General features: G+C 28.9%; 1 protein-coding gene across 1 annotated transcript; it reads right to left on the reverse strand.

Annotated features, from left to right (window-relative positions):
• Positions 1–8509: 8509 nt before the first annotated feature.
• LOC114181354 (cytochrome P450 85A-like) lies at positions 8510–15688 on the reverse strand. The gene is made up of 10 exons (XM_028067780.2): positions 15314–15688; positions 12064–12325; positions 11159–11480; positions 10920–11069; positions 10561–10806; positions 10223–10309; positions 9981–10059; positions 9409–9515; positions 9112–9236; positions 8510–8718 (listed from the first exon to the last, which is right to left on the reverse strand). Exons 2-10 carry the CDS (start codon positions 12249–12251, stop codon positions 8631–8633), a joined length of 1392 nt encoding a protein of 463 aa, XP_027923581.1. The 5' UTR covers positions 12252–12325; positions 15314–15688; the 3' UTR covers positions 8510–8630.
• Positions 15689–20414: the final 4726 nt, after the last annotated feature.

Consider the following 20414-nt stretch of genomic DNA (forward strand, 5'->3'; position numbering starts at 1 on the left):
CTCATAAATCAATTATTCATAATTTAATATCCATACTATGGGTAATTGAAATAAAATTATTAATAATTTGAAACCAAATAACTTTAAAATTTTGGTCACTTTGGTGACTAACAAAATTTATCATGTTGATTTCAAATAATTAAATATCTTTAATTGTTATAAATCATACTAACATTCTTATTAATTTTAATTTAACAATAACAAAACTTACAAATCATTTCAAATTATAAATACATTATTCATATAATAAAATAAATCAACATTAATTTTTACTGATATGTAAACCACTGACTTGAATTTAAATCATTCACGATTTTGTAGGTTACATTTTCCAATCAAACCATTCAATTTACAATTCACTTTAATTATGATTGGAATTGACTCACATAACAATGACAAGTAATTTCACTCAATGACAATTATAATTCAATTCACGTAAAATTCTTAATCAATTAACCAGGTGTAAATTAATATTACATGTTCTAATATTACATGTAAATTAATTTGTAGTTTTTTCATATGATCAACTCATTATAGAAAACTATTTTAAGATTTTAAGATTTTGATTCTCATACATTCACATACATAAATCATAATAGAATACTAATCTTGATTCATAAGAAATTAAATGAAAATGTGTTCTTCAATCTCTGTTCTTCAACCTTCTTTTTCAAATTTATCTCTTTGCCTTTCTTTCTCCTGTCACATTTTCTTTCTTGATGGCTTATTGTGAAAGAAGCTTATGGCCAAAGACAAAATTCTAATCTCTTTTATAAACCAACGTCCATAAAGTTAAGCTGAACTTTATTTTATCTTATTATAATTTTCCATAATAACCAATAGGTTCTTATATTTTATTAAATTACATTTGGACTCATCATAATATTTCAAATGAGTCACATACAGAATTAATTTGTCAATTAATTCTAACACAATGACCAATATTAATCTCATGTTTTTCATGTTTATGTCCCAATGTGTTAGAACTTTATACTCCTTGTGTCCATTTTTGATTAATTGAGCCAAAACAACTTGAATCGGCCCGTGTTTACCACCATTTGGGGATTTCTTTCTGCACCTCCAAACACTTTTCAAATTCTAAAAAGGCCCTTTCACCATTTAATCGAGTAACATATCTCACTCCCAAAATTGCTTCTGGATGTCGACTTCCGGTGAAGGATGTTTCCAAATGTTGACATCCGGTGAAGGTTGTGAACTTCCGAACGTCAAAAAACATATATATTTATATATTACCAGATGTTGACTTTCAAATATATATATATCTATCTATATATATATATATATATATATATATATATATATATATATATATATATATATATATATATATATATATATATGGGTCAAGTATGTTCCTGAACTTTGATCAAATATTGAAATTCGTTCTTGTCTGAAACTTTGATACATTATGGTCCCTAAACTTTAAAAATGAAGAAATATAGTCCTTTTAACCCAATTATGTTAACTTTTTTTTACGTATAGAACGTTTTTTATATCAGTAATGGAGTTGTTTACACTGTTGGACACATTCATGGTTCAATATCTGTTGGGAAATGCATTCAAAACCTAAAAATAAGTTAACATAATTGGGTTGAAAAAGAGTACATTCATTCATTTTTAAAATTCGGTACCAAAATGTATCGAAATTTTGGACATGAACAAATTCCAATTTTGAATCAAAATTCAAAGAGTAAAAACATACTTAACCATATATATATATATATATATATATATATATATATATATATATATATATAATATCTTATTTTACATTAAAAATATTAAACTTTAAATAAAAATATAAAAAGTAAAAATGAGAATAAATATTTTTTTTTTAAATTTAAAGAAGTTTAATTATTTTTTAAATTAATTTATTTCCTAACTTTATTTATTTTTAAAGCATATATACAATTAATATATATATATATATATATATATATATATTATTTTTTATCTTTGTTTTAAAGTTTAATTTTTTTAATTTTAATTCTTTTTTCTTTTATTTATATTTTAATATATATTTTTAAAATAAAATAAAATATTAATATATATATATATATATATATATATATATATATATATATAATTTCGCTTCTCTATAATATATTAAATAAATAAGTAAAATTTAAAAATAAAAAATTTGAAAAATTAAAAAATTAAAAACTATTTAAAACTTAAATTAAAAAAAATAAAAACCAATACATTATATATATATATATATATATATATATATATATATATATATTTATCAATATCCGAAAGTCCACAACCTTTACCAGATGCATACTTCACTAGAAATAGACATCTAGAAGTAATTTTTAGTTGAAATCAACGTTATTTTGGTCAAATAGTCAAAAAGTATTTGGTTTAATTACTCGTATAGTACTCAATTTGGGGCTGGTGTGTCAAATAGGTACTCGGTTTTAAAAAAGTGTCAATTGCATCTCAACTTTTGAAAATTGCTCCAATTAGGTCCCTTTCAGACAGAGTTGACTAACAGCGTTAGTCAACGTGCCACGTGTCAATATGTGGTTTTTTTTTTGTTTTTTTTAAAGTTTTTTTTTAATTTTTTTAATTTTTTAAAAATTTTTTTAAATAAATAAATAAAAATGCCACGTGTCAAGTCCCTATGTGTGCCACGTGACATTGTTAGTGCCACGTGGCATTGTAATGCCACATGTCAGTGTCATTATCAGATGTCATTGTGTTGATTTCGATTTAGTCTCCATTTATGTTTTTTCGTTTCAATTTAGTACCAACTTATGTGTATTTGATTCAATTTTGACCTAATATTTTTTAATAATTAAAATATTTTTTATAAAATTAAAAGTAATTAAGTATAAAAGTTTTACAAAAATTAAGTATTTGATATTTATATTAAAATTTAGTGGTAAAAGTCATTTTATTAAGTTATTTTTAATAAAAAAAAAATTAGTCTAACATTCATACCAATAGAAATTTTGATTTGAAATTAGTAAGAGACAATATTGTTCTATTTAAAAAAAGAAATTAATAAAACATGAGTACTTAATAAAAAAGTAATTAATAAAGTAATATGTTAAGAAGTCGTTTTTAATAAAAAATATTAGTATAACATTTATACAAATAATAAATTTGGTCTGAAATTGAGAGAAACATTATAAATATTAGTACTTAATTTTGTAAAAATATTTATACTTAATTATTTTTAATCTTATAAAAAATGGATTACAAAAATATTTTAATTATTAAAAAAAAATTGGGACAAAATTGAATCAGATACACATACTTAGGTACTAAATTGAAACAAAAAGACATATATGAGACTAAATCGAAATCAACACAATGACATCTGATAGTAACACTGACACGTGGCATTACAAATGCCACGTGGCACTGACAATGCCACGTGTCACACACAGGGACTTGACACGTGACATTTTTAATTTTTTTTAAAAAAAATTAAAAAATTAAAAAAAATAATATTTTTTTAAAAAAATCAAAAAAACCACAGATTGACACGTGGCACGTTGACTAACGACGTTAGTCAACTCTGTCCGAAGGGGACCTAATTGAAGCAATTTTCAAAAATTGGGATGCAATTGACACTTTTTTAAAACCGGATGCCTATTTGACACATTAACCCCAAACTGGGTACTATACGAGTAATTATACCAAAGTATTTCTAGAATTTAAAATTTTTTTGGAAGTGCGGAAGAATATGGGAGGTGCAGAAAGAAATCCCCCGTCATTTTCATTTGTTCATTTATCTTAACCCATTTGAAAAGTCTAATATAAAGAAAAAGAGAAAACACTAGAAGGGTTTAGGGTTGCATCGCATATCCAAGATGAGACGAATAAATGAGCTAAATAAAAGTAGGAAAGTTATCAATCCTTGTTGTGTAAAAACATTGATAAAAAGAGACTCTAAAAAAACACTTGGTTTAGGAGGAACGATGCATTTTGACCCAAGATAATGTGACCAACACTATCAATCCTATTATTATCGACATGAATATTATTATCAAGATGTAAACTTTTCTTTTCTCAAATTGCACAAATTAAATGAGATTGACAAATTTAATTATAACTAATAATCCATTACAAACTTTAATTTAAATACTTTTACAAACTTATATCTTAACTTTTTTGAAACCTTTTTTTCTTTCCTCTATAATTTCTCTACCAAACAAAACATGGGAGATCGAGATCATAAAATTTGTATTGTGTTTTTAGCTTTTTTCTTTTCGTCTATTATCATATGCTACCAAAGAACACATTAATTTTCATAAAATGCGCATCATTTTTATTTAATTTATTTATTTATGAATAACTCACGAAACCAAACTTTACAATATCAAGATCTTTTATTTTATAATTTTCTCACAAGCACAGTGAGCCAATGAAGGATCGTGGCATCATTAAGTGGTTCTTTCATTGAAAATTTGATTTCTGAGAAATGCAATATGAGAAGGGAATGTGAAAATTAAGTAAAGTCTAATAGTTGGCACTCTTAAAGACTTTAACTTCATTTGAAGATACTTAAGTCAAACAAAAAAAAAACAACTATTTTAAATATTACTCTAATATTTAATTTCAATTTCTCAAAATAGTACTATTGCTTACCATTAATAAAGCAGCATTGCCTGAATTTATTTTCTGGTTATAATAAAATTGAGGGGAAATTTGTGTACAAGAGGAAAAAATTATAATTTAAAATATTGATTCTAATTTATATATAAAATTTATTGTAATTTATATATAGAGAGATTGCTGAAAATGTTTAACAATCAAATTTATACCGCAAAGATTGGTTGAAAATGCATACAAATTAAAATTGTACATTTTTTTTTACACCAATTGAATTTATACCTTCTTTTCAAAGTAATTAAATTTATACCTACTGAAAGTAACTTCAAGATTTGGTGACATTAATTACACATTAGGAATTCAGCAAAAGAATGTTTAATAAAACACACATGACCAAACCTTGGAATTTGAATGACTTTTTATATGTGTTGAAGATTGTGAATGAAGCTTCAAAGAGAAGAAATTGAAGTGATAAAATATTGTGGGCTAACTGGTGTAGTAGCCATGGCTATGCCTAAGTGCCATTTTTTTATGTCAAAAAACAGTTTAAATTAGAAGATCAATTAATGTTACAGAAGTTCATCAAGTTGACCATGTTATGTTTTGATAGTTATTTTAAGAAAAAAAAAAAACTAAAGCAATTAATCATTGAAATTGGTGTTACAAATATATTTAAGCTTGGGTTTTTCATGGCTCGATCCCATATTATAATCAAATATTGGTGTTTCTTATAATTGTTTTTCTGTTGGAAACTTCCTTGTCACTCTCAAAATTATTTTTTTTTTCTTAGGAAAATTATGGTTGGATTTTGGTGAAAAATAACTTTTTTTTGGGACAACTTGATAAATTATTGTTAGTTAAATTTATCTTTTCAACTATGTTTTTTTTTATAATATTTAAATTTAAGACGTTAAAAGGAAAACTAAAGCACAAACACTACTATAGATCATGAGATTTAACCATAATTCCAAAAGCTAAATGAACTTATGTATAAACTAATTTATAAATTTTTTTGCATATAGTTATTTTAAAATTTACGGTTTAATTTAAGACTAATTTTAGCTTATAAAAAAAATCATTCTGACTTTTTTTTTTCTCTCCTAGAATTTGTGGATAAGTTCTACTAGGGAAGTGAAGGAGGCAGGTATGGTACAGATAGTAGTAGATTCTTCATACCCTATCCACTGGATAAATATTCGTCATGTACCCGTACTTATATCCGTACGGGTATCTGTTATGTGGGTACTCAAATATTTGTTAATATCCACAGATATTCATGGGTACTTACAGATATTTACAAATAGAAAATTTTAATATTTAATAACATATTTTAACCATAAATTCAAATAAAAGTACAATGCATAACATTTATAAATTTCAAAACTCATTTAAATACAAAGAAATGATTTTTTTTAAACTAATTGATAAAAATAACCCATTCAAAATTAATGTATTAATGTTTTAATCATTTTTTTAAAATTTAAATTAGAATATAGCGGGTATAGATACTATGATACCCGTAGCTGTCCCGTTAACATGCGGGTATAAAATCGTACCCGTTACCCGCGGATATTCATTTACAATATTCATTTCATACCCGTTACGGGTTTTATCTGCGAATAGCTGTGGGTACGGATTTTTTTTTTTTTACATCCCTATATATGTGCATAATAACGTGTTTAGCTTTTTTTAGTAAAGAAAAGTTTGATTATCTTTTGTAAACAAGAGGTTAGACTTCAAAGATTAATACAATTAACGATAATTTAGAAGAAGAAAAAAGTGAGTGCATAAGTAAAAAGTGGAGTATAAATATTAATTCAAATTGAAATTTATCTAATTGCAAATTTCATGAACTATACTAACACGGGCCTCGAAAGAACAGCCCAAAATCGTTGGCCTGCGGGGCTTATATTATATGGGGCCTATTATATCTAGATCGAGGCACACGTATTTAACATTTATGTCTTTCTTCCTACACCTCCAAACATTTTTTCTGCACCTCCAACATTTTTTTAAATTCCCAAAATTTTTTTTGACCATTTAAGGAAACCCACGAACATCACATCTCCAAAATTATTTTCGAAAGTCAAAATATATCACCGGAAGTCAACTTCCGGAAGTCAAAATAATCAACGAAAGTTAACTTCCAGAAGTCAAAATATATCACCGGAAGTCGACTTCCGGAAGTTAAAATGTATACCGGAAGTCGACTTTCAGAAATCAAAAATTATTACCGGAAGTTGACTTCCGGAAGTCAAAAAACATAACCGGAAGTCGACTTCCGGAAATCCAAAAATTAATTCTATTTTTAATATTTTTAATTCTTTTTAAAATTTATCTTTTCTAACATTTATTTTATTTTATTTTTTAAAGCACATATTAAAAATATTAAAAATTATAAAATATATAAATTTAAAAGAAAAATTACTTTAGATTTTTTTTCTGTTTTTAGTTAAACTTTTACGATTTTAAAATATTTAAAATATATATATATATATATATATATATATATATATATATGTGTGTGTGTAAATAATGAAATTTTAAATTTTAAAAAAACGAAAATATATTTAGATATATATTTTCTTTTTTTTTAATTTAAATTTTTATTATTTTAAAATCAATTTAAATATTAAATAAAATTTAATGAAGTAGAATATTTTTTTTTAATTTTTTTTATTTAAAGTTAATATTATTTTAATTTTACTTATTTTTATATTTGTATTTATTTTTCAGTATATTAAATAAAAATAAAATTATATATATAAATATTAATATTTTTTATTTTTAAAATATGTATTAAGAAATATGAAAACATAACAAATAAATAAAATAATAAATAATAAACTAAAAAACAATTAAAAGTTAGAAAACATAAATTTTAAAAAGAATTATAAATATTTAAAATAGAATTAATTTTTTGACTTTCGGAAGTTGACTTCCGGTGATAATTTTTGACTTTTAGAAGATGACTGCCAGTGATAATTTTTGACTTCCGGAAGTCGACTTCCGATAATACATTTTGATATCCGGAAGTCGACTTCCGGTGAACATTTTGACTTCCGGTGATACATTTTGACTTCCGAATGTCGACTTCCGATGATATATTTTGACTTTCAAAAGTCGACATCCAAAAATAATTTTGGAGATGTGGTGTCTGTGGGTTTCTTAAATGGTTAAAGGATTTTTTAAAAATTTAAAAAAAATTTAGAGGTGTAGAGGAAATTTTGGAGGTGCAGGAAGAAAGACCCTTAACATTTTAGTAAGATAAGTTTTGAATGGTTAAATATAATTAAAATGAGCGGGTAGAAATCAATTATTCACTAGTTTTACATTACATTATTCTTTTGTAAGTAAAAGGACACAACTTAGATTACATTGAATTGCAACCATGGTTCATAATGGGTTGGACTTGTCGGTAGTCTTAATTTTTTTTAAATAATTTATTATTTTAACAAAGTCATAATTGCATTTTTAATTCTTGTAGAATAAAATTTTAGTCTCTCAAATATACTATTTAAAACTAAATAAGTTACGAAAACAATATTATAGTTCCTCATTAAGAACTAAAAACGTATTTTTAATGTGAATAACTAAAATATTTAAAAAACTCAAAAAGCCAAAACTATAGTTAATTCAAATTTTAACAAAATATAATTAATTCCTTTTAACAAATTTATCTATTGAATGAGGATGAAGTGTAGGTTTGAATTTAGCCAATGTAAAAAATGGGCTAATAAAATTCGTAGTCCAATGAGAGGTCCACTTGACTCATGACCCAATAATGAATTAGGCCATGTTAAACGAAGACAATAAGACCCGTCTATTTTTTGATAATGGAAAATAGAGGATAAGTGGAATCACCCAAAAAGATAAAAACTTTTCTAATAAAAAAAATTGGAAAACAAAGAATGAGATATATGAAGAAGAAAATTTAATTTTCTTGCATTTTGTATTATTTGTTAGATCATTTCCATCCACATACCCTACATCTGCAACTACATCTCATCTCATTACTGTACAATACAGTCACTGCCTATTTAGTAAGATGTCACCCTTATGTGCAGTCCATTAGGTGCTTGAACTCTAGGAAATTTCATTAGTTTATCCCCTCCCACTTCTTCCCACCTGCAATCAACATTAAATATTCAACATCAGGTTAGAAAAATACCTTAAGACTAGTTTAAAATTTCAAACCAGACAAATCAATGCTCTATGATAAATAATAATATTTTGCCTAGATGTATGTGAGGCTAGGTAAATCAATACTTCTTTTCAAATTTTTACTAATTCCTTGTGCCCACAAAATGTTTTATTGAATAAAGTACTATTAAGGAACTTTATATTGTTATATTATACAGTCACAATATGCATTGCAAGATTTTGATACTATTATTTAGTAACTATCATGATTGATGAATAATGTAAATTGATCTCAGTGGACCATAATGACTTTTGGTTGATTCAGAATGTAAATTTTTTTACACTGAAAGTAAATAACTGAATAGGTAAATCAATCACCTGTATTTGGTTACAAAGTAGTGTAAAAAAGTGGAAATTTCTGTTATTCCCAACTCTTTTCCTGGACAAAGTCTGGTGCCTCCTCCAAATATCAAGAAGTAGTTTTTTGATTCTAGACTCTTATCCTGCATTTGGCAATTGAAGGTTATTATCATCAAGAGGGTGATGAGCATATATACTAATTTTGATTTTTATGCGAAAAACTTATAGGACAATAACAATATCTAATATAGTAGACCAAGAAAAACTTGTGACATAAGAAAAAGTAAAGGAAAAAGGTTGTTTTGTTAGACTAACCAGCCATCTCCATGGGTTGAAAGTGAGAGGATCAGGATATAGAAAAGGGTCATAGTTGATCTCTCTTGTGTACACATATATTCTCCATCCTTTGGGAATCAAATAGCCTGAAAACAACAATGTGGATTAGTGACATTGTTAACTACAACAAGGTGTTACTGTCATTTATGGTGAATAATGAAATACTTGTGTTGGTGCAAAACTCATTAAGGACACCCTACCCTTTCATTCATTCTTACTTCTCTTATCCTTTACTTTTTCTAACACATTTAATTTAGTGCTAAAAGGTAAAAGAAAGTTGGGAGGAAAAGTACATCCTTATTTGGAAAACTTGTTTTGTAGTGGAATTGTCTATGTGGTTGTTGAATTGATGGCCAATTTGCCAAGTGTGTGTGTGTATTATTACTTATCTTGGATAAATTTCTCTTTGGAAGTTACAACTTTACGTATTTTATATTTATTCTGAATCATTGATGTTGTAAAAGTGACCGAAAAAAGAAGCTCTTAAAGTCAAAAAACAGTTTCTTGAACACAAAACACAGCAAAAGGCTATAACACCTAAAGAAACTCACCGTTTAGTTCCATGTCTTGAGTGGTTTTCCTTAGGACTCCATTAACTATTGTGGCCAGTCTAGAGGTCTCAAAAATCACCTGCAAAATGTACAAAAGCTTGATAAAATTTTCTTGGCAATCATTTGAAAAGCTACCACTTTGTTTTTTCTCTGACGTGTGGTTCAAAACACTATCAGACACTAACTGTGGTTACTTAGAAAAACAACCACATAGTGTGACAGAAATGGCACACAGTTCTTACCGCACGAGTAAAACTCATTGACTTGAGGTCATTCCAATCAATTGGCTCATCATGCTTTTTCCTTTCTCTTATGGCCAAATGCTCTTTCTGCAACAAATATTCCACACCCAACATAGTCAACACATAAACATAAGAAATTAAAGTGTTTTATGTTGACACTCAAATTTTTTACACACATTTAACATGGCTTTTCACTTTCCTTTTTTCTCTACAAATACAAAAGTTTACAATTTTACTATGATATTTTACCCTTATGTGAGTTGTTAAATGATTGACAAATAGTGTGAAACAATTTTTTCCTTTATGAAACCTAAAGACTAATAGTGTTTTGCACTTACTCTCAGTTCTTCAAGAGCTTTGGGATGGTCATGGAGGTACTTCACTGCCATCATTGATGTTGTTGAAACAGTTTCATAGCCAGAATATATCAACGTTATCACCAGATCAATGATTTCTTCATTACTTAGTTTGTATCTGTTTTCCTCTCTTGCCATCAAGCAACCAAGCATGTCATGGTAGGTTTCATTGGATGCTCTTCTTTCCTCTAGTAACTTATTTAGAACGTTGACCATAGTCTTCCTTGCCTGCAAGAAGAATTGAATCAAACAAAGTCTTGTTGTGATGAAGAGAAAACTAAGATGTGAAATAAATCATGCAAACTAAGATGTGAAAAAAAGATGAATGATGAGACCGAGACCTGGAATCCACGATGGTAATTTGTCCCAGGAATGTTAATAGGGAGAGAAATGGTTCCAAGAACAAGCTTGAAGAACTCTGTCATGAATGAGTCAGATAATGAGATAGTTTCTGTGCCAGCAATCTGCTTCAGAGATGAGAGGAAGGCCATCTGCATCATCAAATGTTTGAGAATTTGAAAGAAAGTTGAAGGAGTTTAGTTTAGTTTTTGTTTTTAGTTGATGAATTAGCAACACAAACCTCCTTGGTTTTCTCCTGAATGTTGATGACTTTGTTATCCCAGTTGCTAAGGTGGGCTCTGATGAACTCATCAATTTTTGGTAAAAGCTGATCTCTGATCGAGGTGGGGCTAATGATGGAAAGTAGTGCTCCTCTCATGTACTTGTGGGTGGAGCCATGAACAGCTGCAATGTTACATTTGCCTAAGATATCTAACATGGATTGAGGATATCCAGGAACAAGACCTTTTGCCTCATTCATTAGGATGTATCTATTAAGCTCTGCATCCATGGACACAATGGTAGGACAACCAAGTATGTGAGATTTGAAAAAACTGCCATACCTGCAATTTTCACAAAAGGTTAAATAAAAGTTAACAATCATTACTAATGAGTTCAAAGTACATGCATGAACAATCTTACCTCTAACCAGCATTAAATAATTTAAGAAACCACCATTAAGTAAAAAAAGAAAAAACAAGAAAAGATGTCAATTAGCCACCATCATGATGACGTGTGCAAGCCATAAATTATTCTTTAGGGACACCAAAAGTACCATTAAACCAAACTCTATTAGCTAGCTTAGTTCATTCCCTTTTATCTTCCATATCCAATTCCCTCTTTTTGTCCACCCCAAACACAAGTTTTCATTGGTTTTATGCTCAAAAACCCTTGAATCAATGTGCTAGGTCGAGTACCTACCCAACAAGTTAAACACATCAAAAGTTTAACTTTTAAACATGGAACTTTGAAACAATATGAAACTAACAATAGAAGTAGCAAAGGCTGTAAAATGTGTTGCAAAAGCAACCTTATTTCCCACTTATGCAAGTGAACATGATGCACACATACTCATACAACAATATGAGGAAAAAAAAGCATGTGATGATGACGACGATGCAGTTAGTTACTATAGTTGTTAGTTACCTTGCTCTTTGGTTTTTCATGAAGTTTGGACCCTGCTTGAGAAACTCTGTTGTCTCTCCAAAAACTGGCCAACCCATTGTGCCAGGAGGCAAACCTTTTTTCCTGTACCTTACTTCATTCCACCTCAAGAGTGCAGAGCAAAAACAGAGCACCACCACTACACCCACAATTGCCATCAAAACCCCCATTGCTGCTCCCACTCTGAACCCAAAAGAGACTTAAAAAAGAAGGTACAACCTCTTCAGTTGACGTCACCACAAGACTGCACATAAATACACATATTTATTAGCCCTTCACCTTGTGCTTTCATTTCATATCAGAATAAGAATTAACCATAAAGACAAAAAAAAAAACTCACACCTACATGTTTGTAGGATCTCCTATTCCAATAATAACCATAACACATTAATATGAAAAATTAAGTAGCATATGCACTTTTTGGACTAAACTATCACGTAATTTTGTTATAAATTATATCATATGCACTAATAACATGGTTAACTTTCAAAATAATCATGAAAAAAAAAACAAATTTTATTGACAATATCTATTTTTACAAAGGATAAATGCCTTAACATCAAATTTGAATTAGAAACTTACATAAAAAAAGAGTGGGGATGGCTTTTACAAAGGATTTTAGGCCTTCGAGATTTTAAGCCATAAATGTTTGTTTTGTGAGGTTTATAATTGATTATAGTTAATTGAGGAAAAGGAAACTTTAAGGAATTTAAATTCAAATGTGTAACAAATGATTGATAAATAATCTCATCTCAAGTTTCTTAAGCATATGGTTAAACTATAGTACAGAAATGTATTAAAAAGAGTATTTGCAAAAGTTAATCAATGAACAATAAACAATGTGATAAAGTTACAAATAATGGAATAGAAAAGTGTCACAACTGAAATTGCAACGGGACGACGAACCAAAAAAGAAACGAATTTAAAAAAGAGACTTGGAGTCGCCACCATAGTTGTTTCTGGAAAATTTGTGGAAATAAAACAAGTATGCGAAAAATCAAATTTTTGGGTTCGGGAGTCGATTACGCGTAGAGAAGGTGTTAGCACCCTATAACGCTTGCTTGAGGCTGGTACCTTTACTTAAACATGCAAAGTTGACGTGGTTTTCAATATGTTGATCTTTCCCAAAAAATAATAAGACAATAATACTAGAAAGAAACAAAAATATTTTTTGGTTTTTTGAGTCCAACAAAGATTTACCTTGGTCCTATGTATTCTCATTCAAAATGAGAAATCAGAGTTACATAGTTATTTAAAAGATATCTAGAAAACTATTTAAAAAATGATTTGACTTTTGGGAAGTGAAACTGACCTTGCTTGCAATAGAGAATCAAGGATCGCGTAGTTCTTAGAAAAACGGTTTGTTTGAAAATGTTGACATTTTATATTTTTGAAGTTTTTTATATTTTTTGACATTTTTCATTGTTAAATTTTTTCTAATTTTTGTAATTTTCAAATATTTTTGTTTTTTCTTTTCTTTTTAGAAAGAAAATTAAAAAGGCAAAATTTAATTAAAAATGGTAAAAGTGAAAAAACAAAAATATGAGAAGACATGAGAAATATATGAGGTGCATGAAACAAATGACTAGTTTTTAGTAGAGATGGGAGTGCAACGAGTAAAATCAAAAAAATAAGACCAAAATAAGTAAAACACAAATGGGTCATGCAGTCCGTAAAAATAGTGGTGTGTGTGATAAATGTGGAGGTGTGGTAAGTAACACAGAAATATATTCACAGTACAAACAAAAACAAGAGGAGGTGCGAGGTTAACGAAGATTGGGGTGCACAAAATAAATCATCACTCAGTAACAAACAAGACTTGGGGTGCATAGAATAAAGATGGAGGTGCAATGAGTAGAAGTGGGCAAGTGGGCTGAGCCCAACTCTTTAAACATTAGGGTTCCCTCTCCAAACCCCAAGAGTTCTTCTTCCCCAACGCACAACCATGTGTTCACAGAACCAGCCACTGCATCTTTCGAAGCACCTCTGACAGCCAACCAACTTTGCCGCCATCACCTCCGATCCATACCGGAGCCGTCGCCGTTGGCTCCAGTCACCGCCGGATTAAACTCATCTTCGATCTTTTCTTCGCGAGACGCTTACCTCGCTCGCGAATGCCGCTGGCGCAGCCAAAGCCACCTCCGGCGATGCCGATCGTCGCCGGCGTCCACGTGTCTTCTCCTTCCTCTTCTTTCGATTTCTCCTTCCAAGAGCCCCTGCGACTCGCCACCACGCACCAGCCACCGCGACTGGGTCCGCAACCGTCACGCCACCACGCTCCATCGTTCGAAGCTCCGACTGGCCGCCGGCGATGCGGCCGGCGATTTTCTTTCTTCTCCTGGTTTCTCCGTTTCTGATTGGATGTATGTGATTGGGGAAGATGAAACGTGAGAGTTTGGTACTGTTTGGTATCTGTTCTTTGATTTTACGCAGGTGAATGATAAAGATGAGAAAAAAAAAAGGTTAACTGATGATGGGAGAGTGCGCGACAGTGATGATGATTTTTGTATTCCGGTGTATGCGTGAATGTTGTATAACTGTTGGAACAGCGGCTCGAGGATGATGAATGATGGTGTAGGTAGAAGGGTGGGTTTGGAGTGTTGTATTGTTTTGTTTGCGAAATTCGGGTGAATTGGAGACGAGTGTGGGCGCATGAATCTGATGGTGATGGATGAATTTTATGTGTTGGGCTGGAAAACGTTGTGGTGAGACGAGGACAAGTAATCCCGTGAGTGCCTCGGAGGTGTATAGAATACGAAGAGTGTGTGGGTTTTTTGCGTGGATGTTTCCCCTGCGGGAATGTGAGTACAATGAAGGTTCTGAATGAATGGAGAGAATGGTGGAGATAGGGATGAAACAACAATTAAACATGAAGGAAGAACATCGTGCTTTGAAGTGTGTGTCGGTTCTGTTATGGAATGAAGATGATGAATGGTGTTGATTGTGGAGAGTTTTAGTCTCTGGTTCTGTCATGGAACGAAGATGATGAATGGTGTTGATTGTGGAGGGTTTTAGTCTCTGGTTGTTTCTATCTTTGCAGGGGAGATGATCTTGAGATTAGAAGATGAGGGAAGGAATGGAAACTAGCGAAATCAGAGCGTGTGATACATTTGAATCACGGGTCCAACAGATAAAATGCAGCAAACACAATATTATCATGTTCCTTCATGGCATTCAAGGATTAGATATGAAACATATCACACATCATGCTCACTCAAGTATCGGTGCTTACCTCTCGGAGCTTTGTGCTGGCGGTCTCAAGTCTTTGTCCCCGATGGATTCTTTTTGCTGCCCCTGATGGCTGAGAGCTAAGAAACTGTGTCCGTTTTTTCCTTTCAGATGGTTATGAAGTTTTTTCCTTTTTCTTTTCAAATGGCTATGCTGTTATTATCATACCAGTTTCCTCTTGCATTCACTTTTGTCAATGATCAAAAGCATGAGGCAGGTTACCTTCCAGCCACCTATTAGCGTTGCTGCTACCTCTGCTGCTAAGACTGTTATGGATGTGTTTTTATGCTGAGAGGCAGAGATGGATGGGGTAAAATATGAAAATTTGAACATTTTTCTTGCATGATGGAGGAAAGGGATAGCAGGACCAGTTGCCGTGGACTCTAACTTCCTCTTTTTCATTTTTTTTTTATTTTGAAAAAGGAATAAAATAAAATAAATATGATAAAAAATAAAAGATAAAATAAAATTAAAGGCAAAATAAAATGAGAGTAAAAGCATGAATATATTCATATCCAAACTTTTTTATATATTTTTTCTTTTCTTTCTAATTATTTTTTTAAGTTTAAATTTTTTATTTTTTACCTGAAAGAAATTAAGTGTTGACAAAAAAAATTGTACAGTTTATCTTGAAGGGAGAAGGGGAAAAAGTGGAAATAGTTAATGGAAAAGGCACATGCATAGCACCCCATTGGACCTAAAGGAAAAGGTGGTCATAGCAAGCCCCAGTTCTTCACATGTCTGTGAATAAGATCTGGTCATGGAAATACACAATCCCACTACAAGACACTCTCCTTGCGTTACCATGTGAATATGTGAGGAGAGAAGTTTTGCTTCTCTTCAAACTTCAACTTTCCATCTAAAAACTCATTATTAATCGGTTACTACTAATTCATTGGAAGAGATTATTCAAATCTCACTTTATAGTCTAATTCAAAATATCGAAGTATTAAATTTATGAATTTTTCTCTTGTATTTATTTTTTGTTGGTGTTTTAATTTAAACTATTAGAGTACTTTTTTTGTTTAAATTTACTTCATTTTATAGTTTAATTTGATGAATTCTTTTATACATATATAGTAATGGTCTACAAAATTATGAAGTTTAATTTGTATTTTTAGGCGATATTTGATGTAAAACATTTATATGGTTGTACACATTATAAAATACTATTGTCTATTATGAAACTTTACAACAACAAAACAAAAGATAAAAAAAAAATATTATTTTGATATTTTATATATACCGTCACTCATTTATGATAATAGTGTAGTTCCATACCTTTATTTATTAGCCTTTGTCCTCTAATATTTATTAGAGAACTAGGTACCACTTTTTAGTGTAATTTACTTTCTCAATCACATTTCTCCATGCTTAAGACTCTAACTTAAATTTATGCTTAAATGTTTATAGGGTTTAATATAACTTATGAACACTTATATTTTTTAAGTATAATGTTTTGCTAAACTAACTTAAAATTTAGATATAACCATTAATAAAAGAAACAAAACTAATACTATTTAATTATTTTCGCTTATAGATAATTATATTTCATTATCTCATTTTTGAAGCTATATTATGATCACTAAGAAATTTCGCTACATCATAATTATTCTTTATTCGTGATATTCATTTTAACGAAAAATTGTATCATATAACATTTCATTCACCCCCTCAACAAAATATTAAAAATAATGTATTAAATAAACTTATTTTTTGTCTTAATAAAAAGAAGAATTACATTTTTGTAAAGCTTTTAGTATTGTTATATACTTTTACGTTGCTCAATAAATAAATAACATAAAATATGGGAACGAAACCAAATCCATAGGATAAAACTAAAACTAAAACAAAATTCCTAAAATTCTATACAAATATAAACATGAAAAGTTGAAACTATAAAAAAAAAATCTAGATTTATGATAAAAAATCAAGACTTACATTATATTTTAAGAGATTGATATTGAAAAACTCTTAATTTCGATTTCTTATGTAAGTTAAGCTCATATTATATTTATATTATCTCGAACTCTATAGAAAAAAAAAAATTTCTATAAAAGTATGAGAATTTTTCAGATAGCGTGAGCTCAATACTATACAGAAACTTTCTTCAATTTTAAGTCAAAATTATTTCATTACAACATGGTAGATATATCACATGACCAACTTGTCATTAAAATATGTTTTTTCTCAAATTATACCAAAATTAAAAAATTTGACATCCTACGTCAAAATATATCTATTTCAGTTCAATTTCATTTTCCAATACTGCACATTTGTCGACAAGAACTTATCAAGACACAAATAGATAATGAAATATTTATTCTTCATTTATACGAAATTCCCCTTATTATGCTTATTATAATACATTTCCTTACACCTAATTAATAACGGATTAGTATAAAATAAACACAAAATATTACCCTTTTCTATTTTTTGAAGATGTTTTACCAAATTGGCTGGCTTTTTATTTTCGTTATACAAAATTGTTAGAATCAGAGAAGCAAAGAGAAAATAACAAGTGAATTGTGAGAGTTGAAGTTTTGGAGTTTTATGAGATAATAAGATAAAGGACAGTGGAAAGTATGTTTCTTACCAATTTTATATTAATAAGGTACGTGTCAATTTAACACGAAAAAGATAAGTTTTAATCACATCACTGGAATTAATGCAATTCATTCTTTGGATTTTTGCGCTTTGAATTTTTACAACATTCATCATCTTTCTTCAAATTTCTTGTATTGCGAATTCAGAAAATCGTGTTACATTCATGTCAAGAGATCATTTCAAAACCAAATTACCTTTCTCTGTTTTTCTTTGTCCCCAGTCTTTTTAATTAAATAGTCTCAGAAAGAAAATAATAATAAAAAGTATCTTTTTATTCACTTATTAAGGAATATTTTTTTGGAACCACGTGGAATAAATATATTGTTCAGAGATCAAGAAGCATAAGAATAATTTAAGATAGGTTTTTAAATACAAAATCGTAAAGAAGTTGTAAGTTTTAAATAAAATTGGTCAGGATAAACTCTATTGTTTAAGGAGAACGACGTTTTATTTTTGATTCCAAGTCCGATGATATAATTGCTGTCAATTGATATGGTTAGGATAAACTCTATCTTTTAAGAAGAACGAAGTTTTATTTTCGATTCCAAGTTCGATGATATAATTGCTGTTAATCGACATACATACGAAGTATTGTCTGCGTTGGAGTCTATCCATTTCAGTTTTGTCTTTACAAGATGTTTAAGAAGATAAAAGAAAAAAGAAATATTTAAACCATTTAAAACCTCAACTTTTAAACTTTAAATGATGTAAAACTATTTGGTACGATAAAAAGTATACATATATTTTAAATTTATACTTATCTTTAGTAGATATAAGATTTTCAACCAAATGTAATAGTTATGTGAACAAAAAATGTTGATTTTAAGTTTTATAAAATGTAAAAGATTATACAACTAACATAGATATTCTTTATCATGAAGGATTAGAACTAAAAATATATTTAGTACTATTTTTCATGTAAATTAGATTTATGTATATTACCCACTATACTATATTCTTCCTAATAGTTTCTGAAATTAATCTGGACACTCTAGAATTGTTTTCAATTATTTATAATTACCTATAGGAAACTGTTATGTTTTACAACGGATGCACCATCTGATAACTCAATTTTAAAAATATTTTGATCATTAAAAAAATTAATTTTTACATTTGTAAAGAAAAAGAAAGATTAAAGGGTAAAATAGTAAATGTAAATATGTAAAAATTTGTTAGATGACAAAATAACAGTAACCTTGACTTGATTAAAAACAAAATTAAGCAACTTAATTCAAAGCAGCAACACTCTTAAAAGAAAAGGTTGTATAAAAAAGTGTTTTTGCTAATAATCCATGAAAGTTTAGATTGAAAGCAAGATTTGTTGAAACAAGCGTACGAGTTTCTCTTTCAGACAGTCCTTTATTATTAATAATATCCTAAAAATTAGAAACATTACCCTAAAAGATTAAGCCAATTAAGGATATTCATATCTCTGCAGTGTGCATGAACGTACGATTGGACACTAACCTTACAAAAGGGTGGTGGCCAATCACACTCATTCGATCTAGATGAGATCAATGCCCTTACCCTGCCATACTGTTATCTTCAAAACTGTCATTTTCATCCTAACATAATCATTTTCTTAATTAATCTCTTAAAAATCAATTATATTATTATTAAAAGAAATTTTAAGTCTAATTCAAATTTTACAAAATTAATATGTAAATATTCAAGCGTGAGTTCTTTCATATTTTATAAGTTACGAGCATTTCTTAATTATATTGTCGTTCATCTTAATGAAATATGCTTATCTTTGTTTATTAAAAAATGTTTGATTTTTTTTTATCAGCAATAAAAAATATAAATTAAAAATAAGGATAATAGGGTTGTCCCAACTCTTATAAAAAAAAAGAAAAGGAAAAAAATATGCTAATAAATACACCAACAGACAGAACAAAGGATAAAGATTCACACTCAACAATAAATTAACAACTGCAAACCCAACCAGAACGAACTTTCCGACATAATAACAAGGACTTTTACATCAAAGCTTCCACAATATCAACTTTCGAGACTAAAACTTTAAGAACATGATTGTTGACATTTGCGTCCTAAACGTTAATATATTTAGGGACGCTAGTTGATCATCACACGAATCTTCATCCGACCACTTTCAATCAAAATATTAAGACAATAGATTTGCATATCTTTATATGATGTTCAACTTTCTTATTTTTACTTGATATAAAATTTAGACTTATAATTAAATTTTTAACAACTATATAAATTAACTTTATATTTGATCTAGTATAGATTTTCAACATGATTTAGCACATAACAAGTTCAGTCGCAATCAGGTAAAGATAATTCGGTAGAATCCACCACTGTAGAACCAGAAAAGCTTTATTATAAATGTTTTAAAATTTTGTGTTGATATGTATATGTTTGTTTGTTTGGTGTGTATTGTTGTGAAGGTGGAGATTATTGAGTGATGAAGAAGATCCTGTGGGTAAAGTTTATTGTTTGTGAAGTATGAAGAGAGTTGAAATGCACCACAG

The sequence above is a fragment of the Vigna unguiculata genome, chromosome 4 (genome assembly GCF_037176805.1).
Source record: "Vigna unguiculata cultivar grain cowpea cultivar isolate G323 ecotype 2 chromosome 4, ASM3717680v1, whole genome shotgun sequence".
NCBI lineage: Eukaryota > Viridiplantae > Streptophyta > Magnoliopsida > Fabales > Fabaceae > Vigna > Vigna unguiculata.